Source organism: Carassius gibelio, chromosome B14 (assembly GCF_023724105.1).
Source record: "Carassius gibelio isolate Cgi1373 ecotype wild population from Czech Republic chromosome B14, carGib1.2-hapl.c, whole genome shotgun sequence".
In the NCBI taxonomy this organism is placed as follows: domain Eukaryota; kingdom Metazoa; phylum Chordata; class Actinopteri; order Cypriniformes; family Cyprinidae; genus Carassius; species Carassius gibelio.
Genome location: NC_068409.1, coordinates 26610140 through 26618455, shown reverse-complemented (window position 1 = coordinate 26618455; position 8316 = coordinate 26610140). Strand labels below are relative to the sequence as shown.

At 34.9% G+C, this 8316-nt stretch overlaps 2 protein-coding genes across 2 annotated transcripts; both read left to right on the top strand.

Annotated features, from left to right (window-relative positions):
- On the top strand, positions 1-4567 carry arl13a (ADP-ribosylation factor-like 13A). Its single transcript, XM_052574020.1, has 10 exons — positions 1-266; positions 1540-1653; positions 1765-1835; positions 1927-2176; positions 2422-2527; positions 2688-2893; positions 3000-3084; positions 3166-3436; positions 3515-3631; positions 3855-4567. The coding sequence occupies exons 1-10, from the start codon at positions 247-249 to the stop codon at positions 3917-3919; spliced, it is 1305 nt and encodes a 434-aa protein (XP_052429980.1). The 5' UTR covers positions 1-246; the 3' UTR covers positions 3920-4567.
- Positions 4568-4974: 407 nt separating this feature from the next.
- Positions 4975-7723, top strand: LOC127971187 (novel acetylcholine receptor chaperone). Its single transcript, XM_052574022.1, has 2 exons — positions 4975-5223; positions 6044-7723. The coding sequence occupies exons 1-2, from the start codon at positions 5104-5106 to the stop codon at positions 6404-6406; spliced, it is 483 nt and encodes a 160-aa protein (XP_052429982.1). The 5' UTR covers positions 4975-5103; the 3' UTR covers positions 6407-7723.
- Positions 7724-8316: the final 593 nt, after the last annotated feature.

Below are 8316 nucleotides of genomic sequence, written 5' to 3'. Positions count from 1 at the left end.
AAGTATTTGTTAGGATGGTCACATATATTTAGATTATAATAACCTGGCAGATGTCTACATTTAGCCCAGTTAAACCATGCAGAATGGCAGCTGTCACCTGTCTCCCATAGAATTGGTTGTAAGGATGTGATGGCGTTCCTTCTAAGCTCCTCCCACATGAGGTGACAGGATTAGAGGAATAAGTAGCCCCCGATTAGTTTTTAGCAGACTTGTGCAAAATGTCTCTGGAGAGACAAACAAAAACGCATGGAGTCTGACATACTACTGTGAGTAATATTTTTTTATCGACTGAATATAAACTCTATATATGTGATATGATGTGCTGTATTATGTCTGCATGTGTCTGTATACTATATTAATGTATATTGTATATTAATGCTGTTTATGATCACATGTGATTGTGCAGAGAAGTACACCGAATATTATAGTGGTCTCCAAACACTGTATTATGTATGTTTGTATGTATTTAATAATCCACTCTAACATGTTGATGCTTTTTAAATATGAAGTTAAGAACTTAAAGTTGTTGCATCCTTAATTATGTGTAAGGTGTCATTTGGAAAGTTTTGTTATGTAGAAAAAAATGTTTAAACATATTTGACATTTACAAACATAGAGAGTATTTGCACGGTAGGCTACAGGAGTGCATGCTGCTTGGATAAAGGGGTCAGGTGTTCAAAACAAGAACAGTATAATTGACTCAGACTACTCTTTAAAGGCTTACGGGACTGAACAGATGTACAGTGATGGACCGAGCACTAAAATAGATAACAGTCCTACAACACAGACACCTGTACATGTAATTAGACTACATTGTGTCTGCGCTGGATGGGAAGCTGCTGAATATGAGCAGGTTTTGCCCTGGAAGAGCTTATTAGTTGGCTCAAAAACAAAGCCTAATCAGCTCTTTTGCAGTGTTTTGAAAAAACCATGACAGTTTAAGGCTGATTCTTAAAAAGAGGACTAGTGGTTTTGTTTTATATTGTTTTGTTGTGATATAAAGTGTGTTTGCAGTCTTTTTTTTTGTTGTTGCTGTATTTTAATGCACCTTTATTTGGTTTTAAAATGAGGAGTTAAGAGTTAAGACTTTTCTTTTTGTTTGGCTGTGTTGTGTTGTCTTGTTTTGTTTGATCTATAAAAGTAAATGTTTAAAACATATTACAAATATCTTAAAATGTGTTTTTAAAAATAAATAAAATAATTTTAAATAATAATAAAATGCATTTAAAATGTGAATAAAACACTTAAAAACTAAATAATATGTTTATATGTTATATGTAATAATATGTTATTTTTAAAATTATAAATAAAAGTGAGGATGGCTTTTTCTCAAAACTGATCCTATATTTTACCATTTTTTGTATTTGCTTTTCAAGCATTACAGGTATTATGGGGATGGTGTGGGTGTCAGAAACTCAAGTAACTACTGAATCCTTAATGATTAAGGTTAATACCTGTGTGAGACACAACAGCTGGGGTTTAAATGTATTCCAAGGCCATGAGTACAAATGAGTGAGTATCCCCGTTATCTGCTCTCAGGTACGAGTTACGGAGACGATGGTGCTCTCCCTGGTTCTCTCCTCCTCAGGTCAACATGTTCAACCTCATGAGCAATTGCTGCAGCTGGGTCTCCAAACTCCAGCAGCCACTGAAGTACCTGTACAATCCTATCTGATTTTGTTATTGTTTTTGCTGATCAGAAAAGGTTGGCCTATTGTGAACAAATACCACATATTCAATAACCCTGTTTGAAATTGTTTCTAGGAAGATCACAGTTCTAGTAGTTGGTTTGGACAAGGCTGGAAAAACATCTTGTGTCCGAGGGATGTTGAGAGGTAATTTGAATAAATGTTACAGTACATCAGTGAGAGATTTGCAAAACTGACTGCAATTTGTTGAGTTTTAATGCTATGATACCTTGTTCAGTGCCCCCTGGAGATGTAGGTCCCACTCATGGATGTGTCCGCACTGAATTAAGGGTGGAGAACTACTTGGTTAACATACTTGATATGGGAGGGGCTCCTGAGGTTCGGGGGGCTTGGAGAGAACATTACGGTGAAGCTCACGGCATCATCTTTGTGGTGGATTCCAGTGACAGACAACGAATGAAAGAGGTCAAAGAAGCTCTGGTGGACTTACTGAAGCATCCAAGAGTAGCAGGAAAACCTCTTCTTGTGTAAGATAGCCCTGTTTAAAACTGGTTTTATTAAATCACCTTTCTGATGAAAATATATAAGTTTATAATTATAAATAAATTATTAAAAAACTATTATTTTCTTTGAAAATGCTTTCTTTTTAAAATAAATATAAAATGCAGTTACAAATAGCGGTACCATCTTCAGTGTTTCTAATTAGGCAACTATTAGAATTTTGCCTGCACTTCAACTTATTTTGGCCATCTCTATCTTTATCTCATTACAGGCTGGCAAATAAACAGGACAAAATAAATGCTCTGCTGGGAAATGAACTCATTGAAGTACTCTCTCTAGAGAGGCTGGTCAACCAAAGCCGTTCCCTTTGCCACATCGTGAGTACTGTGAAACGATTGGGACATATTCAACACATAAGATAAACCTCCAGAGTAAAGGAACTGACAGTATGCCATGTTAACGTTTATGGCAACATTCTGACCAGTTACCAGTAGCTTTCATACAGTGTATTTTAAGCAGTTTGTACTTAATCTACAGGAGCCATGTTCGGCCTCAATGGACCTGCGTCGCTGGTCAGACAGAAAGACTCTGCGAGGTCTCAGATGGCTACTGCGAGCCGTGTGCCTGGACTACCCTGACCTCTGTGCCCGTGTGATGAGAGACGGGAGGCGAGCATTAGGGCCAGAAGAAAAAGAGAAGAGAGGAAAAATAGAGAAGAGCCGTAATAAATCTAAAGAGGAAAAGTAAGGGATGTGTTTATATAAGATAATATGTATTTACATAGGGCCGTCCTTAGCTGACTATTTTTAGCTCTTATTTGTATGTATGAAAATACATCTTGTCTTGCAGAACACGTACAAGCAAAACCGATATCCGTCAAGAACAGCACAATGAAACTTTGAGGAAAAATGGGACTCTAAATATTCTAAATAAGGTTAAATATCTTTATCATTGGATTTTTTTTACAAAACTGTACTGTTGACTTCACTTACTGATTTACTCTTTGGCGTTGTAGGAGAACTCCTTAAAAAAGAAACTAAGCAAAAAGAAGAAGGTGAAGGTTAAAATTACGAAGGAGAGTCCAAGCAGAGTAAATGAAGACGAGGTGGAGGAGACAGAAGGAAATGAAGCAGAACAGGACCACAACAGCCAGAAAGATAAAGCCAGCAGTGCATTACTGCCTCCCAAACGAAGGAAAATGAAACGCAAAGCCAAAGTAAAAGTAAAAGAGGAGAACTCATGTCTACCAGAATCTCCCAACAGCGAGGTCTCCAGACCCTCTAGAGGTATTGAAACTTTAGTGTCATTAAAACTGAAATACTGCATCCTATTTCTTTTCAAGCTTTTAAACTATATATTCACAGGAAAAGAGGAAAGAATGCGAAAAAAGAAGACAGTTAAAGTAAAACGAAAGAACAAGATAAACACAGAGGAAGTTCCAGCAGCTTATACACAGCCTGCTGATCTTTCAAATACTTTTGGTAAGAATCAGTGGCCTCTATAACACTATTCCTTTTGATCATGGCTGCTCTTGGGGTAAAATTAGGCCTTGTGGGATGAATTTTTAGACACAATTGTATATAAACAAAATATTTATTGGCAATCATTTGATATTAAGACAATAAAACAAACCAAAGCATTTGCTCAACACAGACAGCCCTGATCTGTAGAAAAGTAGAGACTAATTTGCCTGTTTCCTAATAGACCTTTACCGAAAAGCAATTTTGGCTCTCAAAGCCCGACAGGAACAGGACATGGCTTCGGGATAGTTATGAAAAAGAAGAATGAAGACCTATGAAGAATTGGAAGACTTGGATGGATGACATGCTGAACCATTTTACCCAAACAGAAGTCTGCTATCAATGTCTGCAAACAGAAGTTAATGTTTTTTAATGACTAGATTGTCGTAATTGATACCTTTGTAAATGTATACTTGTATTGTAATTGTATTAAGAGATCATATGGACAAATGATTGAGAAATAATTATACTAAAAATGAGACACCATTCAAAAAGGTCTGTCGTGAAAAAAGACTGATAATGTCCTAAAAGATTTTTGTATTATAACTTACACACATAATCTAAGACAGTATATGATGAATCAGTCTGATAGATAATCAAGATGGTTTATCATTAAGTATATTACATTCACTGTATTTATCCTTGAGTCTGTTTCTACAGGTTTCAATAAGAAGATGCCTAAATTTTTTTGTGAATTTGTATATTAATTTTTATCTTTAAAAAAAAAAAAAAAATTATATATATATAAATCGTTTCTTTTTAGCCAATTTATACTTGTGTGCGTGTTTGTGTAATGGTTTTATGTGGAGAAGAAATTGCATGATGGGATACCTATTGCTCAAAATGATTGTCCATGATGTTTTTCAACCAAATAAATGAAAGAACTCTTGATCAAAACACTGGTTATTGTAATAAATTATTAAACAATTCGTTTTGAATAAGAACCAGTTGGCGCTTGCTAGTCGGTCTACTAACTGAAAAACCAAGATAAATATTTGATTTGACCATTTGTACCATAGATAATTTAATGCCGTTTATATTTTTAAATAATTACTAATAAGCTAGCAATTTTCAGTTACCAAATAGTTGTCCAAACTAACGGAATACTTTTTTTTATAATATTGGGACATTTCCAATTTGCTGTTTCTGAACATCCTGCGTGTGGTGTAAGTTTGCTGACTCTGAGGCCTCCCCATAGACAGTAAGGGCCTCCCCTAGTGTTAGGAAAGAAGCACAGGCTGCAGTTGGCTGTATGTCTAGATGACATTGATCAACCGCAGCGCCCTCTATTGGTGCTCCCTAGTACTGGAGCGGAATGACATGCAGCCATATTTGACTGTATTCATCAAGCCCTTCCCCCCTTCAGCATCTTCAGCAGGACAGTAAACTGGAGCGGGACAACGGATGCCAATCGAAAGGAGACTTTACCGAAGATGGCCTCGCCAAGAACCGTAACAATTGTCGCCCTTTCCTTTGCACTGGGTCTGTTCTTTGTGTTCATGGGTACAATTAAACTCACACCGAGGTTAAGCAAAGATGCATATAGTGAAATGGTAAGTGACCGTCGCTTAGCAGCATCTATGTAAGCAAATGAAGCTTCAGCATGAGGCAACCGGCTTTGTTTTAGCAGAGGGTGCGAAAGTATCTGGCTCTTTTTGCATTTTTTTTTTTTGTGTGTGCATTTAATTCCATTCATAATCTTAGATATAAGAACGACATAATTTAAATCCTGATAATGAGTCGAATTATGTCAAACATAATTGGAGCAGCTGAACAGCGCATTTTATGCACAGCCGCAACATCGTTTCATTATCGCATGCATAGGTCAATTATGACATCACAATGCGCATCATCTGTATGATAAACAGAAGAAACGCTCTCAGATATGACGTGTGAAGATTATTTTGCAATATCGTTCTAAAACAATCATTTTAAAGCAGCTCATGATAAAGCAATGGCGCCGCTTTCCAGCAAATTCTATCTTCCATCCAGGTGCAGCAGTTGCTGTGCTGATGTCATAGACACATTCATATATATATATATATATATATATATATATATATATATATATATATATATATATATACGTATGTGCGTATGTGTACGTATGTATATATATATATATATATATATATATATATATATATATATATATATATATATATATACAATTCAATGTAATACAGTTGGGTCAATATGGGCATCTATCTATCTATCTATCTATCTATCTATCTATCTATCTATCTATCTATCTATCTATCTATCTATCTATCTATCTATCTATCTATCTGTATAGTTACATGCGTAACATAAGTATTAATGTTAAACATTCTTGGCAAAAATATAAATGTAATGTTTCTGTTCACTTTCCAGAAAAAGGCGTACAAGAGTTATGCAAAGGCCCTTCCGGCATTGAAAAAAATCGGCATTTCTTCTGTACTTCTACGCAAGATTATTGGTACTCTTGAGGTGGGATGTGGAATTGTTCTGACCCTTGTGCCAGGGAGACCAAAAGACTTGGCCAACTTTATTCTGCTACTGGTTATGCTAGCAGTGCTTTTCTTCCACCAGCTGGTTGGGGATCCTCTAAAACGCTATGCTCATGCCCTAGTGTTTGGTATTTTGCTGACGTGTCGGCTGCTCATTGCTCGTCAGGGTGAGGACCGGCCTGAGAGGGAGGAGAGACGAGAAGAACAGATCACTGCCCAGGAAAAGAACAAAGTCAAAGTTTCTTAGCTCCACAATTTCAGAAAGAGCGCCTGACAGACGATCTGTTTCTCTGGATAGTAGAGAAGGTGCTCAGAAAAAAAGACAGTAGTCCCAAAAGGTGATTTATGTCCCACAGCTACATATCAGAAGCCTGAAAACCAGATCTTGTGTTACCTTTACCTCACGTCTCACCTGTAAAACTTCTAATATATATATATATATATATATATATATATATATATATATATATATATATATATATATATATATATATATATATATATAAATAAATACAAATTTTCAGTTTGGACGATCACCATTGTGGCAACTGTTTTGGTTGTGGTTGTGCACCAAAAGATTAAACTACTGTAATTCCATGTTGTATTTATTGTTATTATTATTTTGGCCCTGCATTAAAATATATATAAAATGTCACTTTTAAGATTATACTGTGATACAGGTTTCTTCAAATGTCAACAGTTTTTATAATTTTTTTTTTAACTTTTTGAACTAATCAATGAATACTATATAAATCCAGTTCTGTTTACATTGAGATGCTTTACATCTTTTGTTTAAATGTTCAAGTCAGATGGCAGACAGTAGCTTTTCTGTTGCTTTCATATCTGTTACAACCATCAAAACTGAAAACAGCACAGTTTGTTTAGGTACATGTACGTTCTGCATGTTATTATTCTTTTTTAATTTGCATATAATAGTATTTCTTTGTTCAAATATTTCATTTGATCAAAATATATTTTCTAGGTTGTCTCTCCAAAAACAGTCAAATAAAAATCATATCCTAGGATTCTTCTTATGGTCGCTTTCTCCTTTTGATTCATAGAACTACCACATTGTTTTATTACTAAAATAGATTTTTTTTTTTTTTTTTATCGACTGTATTTTCTTTAGATAAATTTGTTCCTTTATACTATTACATTTGTAAGCCCAGCACTGCTCATTTGAGGTGTCTTACTAATTTTACATACTAAATGCAGCTTATGCATCACTACTGAAAGAGATGAATCGGGTGTTTCAAATAAGTGACACATTCTAAATGCACAGTACTGGAAGGAGTAGAATTGAGAAACTTGTCTTGAAATGTTTGGATATATACTGATAATTAAAAAAAATACCTAACGGAGAACATGACCTGTGTCTAAACTTTTACCAGAGTGCCCAGCTAGCTCATGAACTGAATTGTGCATTCATTTACACAGAATACATCATATTTGACTGAGGGAAAAAAACAAAACTGATGTTTGTGCATGAAGATGCTGACAATAAAACCGCTATGCAGTTTATCATGCAGTTTGGTGATAGTATTAAAAACACTTGTGATTTTTATGTCTTGCTCAATTTTTACTAAACTTATTTAAATATGAATGGAATGAAAAATAGAAAGAAAAATCCAAAATAAATATTTAAAGTGTGGATGTATAGTATTGTCTTAGTATGCATCATTTCATCACATAGTATTACTGTATTACAGTTCTTACCATTTAATACCAAACAAGCTATTTATCAAATATAGTCAACTCAGTATCCTGATGGCTCAAAATTGGTCTGATATTCTGCTGTTATATAATTAATATTTGAATTCATTTTTCAACTACTCTGAGGTTGCTCTCTCCAGTCCAGTAGGTGGCAGATAATCGCATTCTACGTTTGTTTGCCAACCACCATAAAATATCACATGAAGTACAAGAAAGCGGCTCCCTCCTCCAGCAAAGCCATGATTGGTAGCTTACCAGTAATACCTTGGAAATAATAGTAATAATAATAAGTAATGATAGTAATAATTATAATTATTGTTTTATGATCACCCCTTAGGGAAATTGCTTTTAGACACAGTAGTCACGTATCAAATTTTTAGCTGTGTAATATTTTAGACTCTTGTAACTTCCCTTGGAACTTATTTGACTGTGCATCTAATTTGC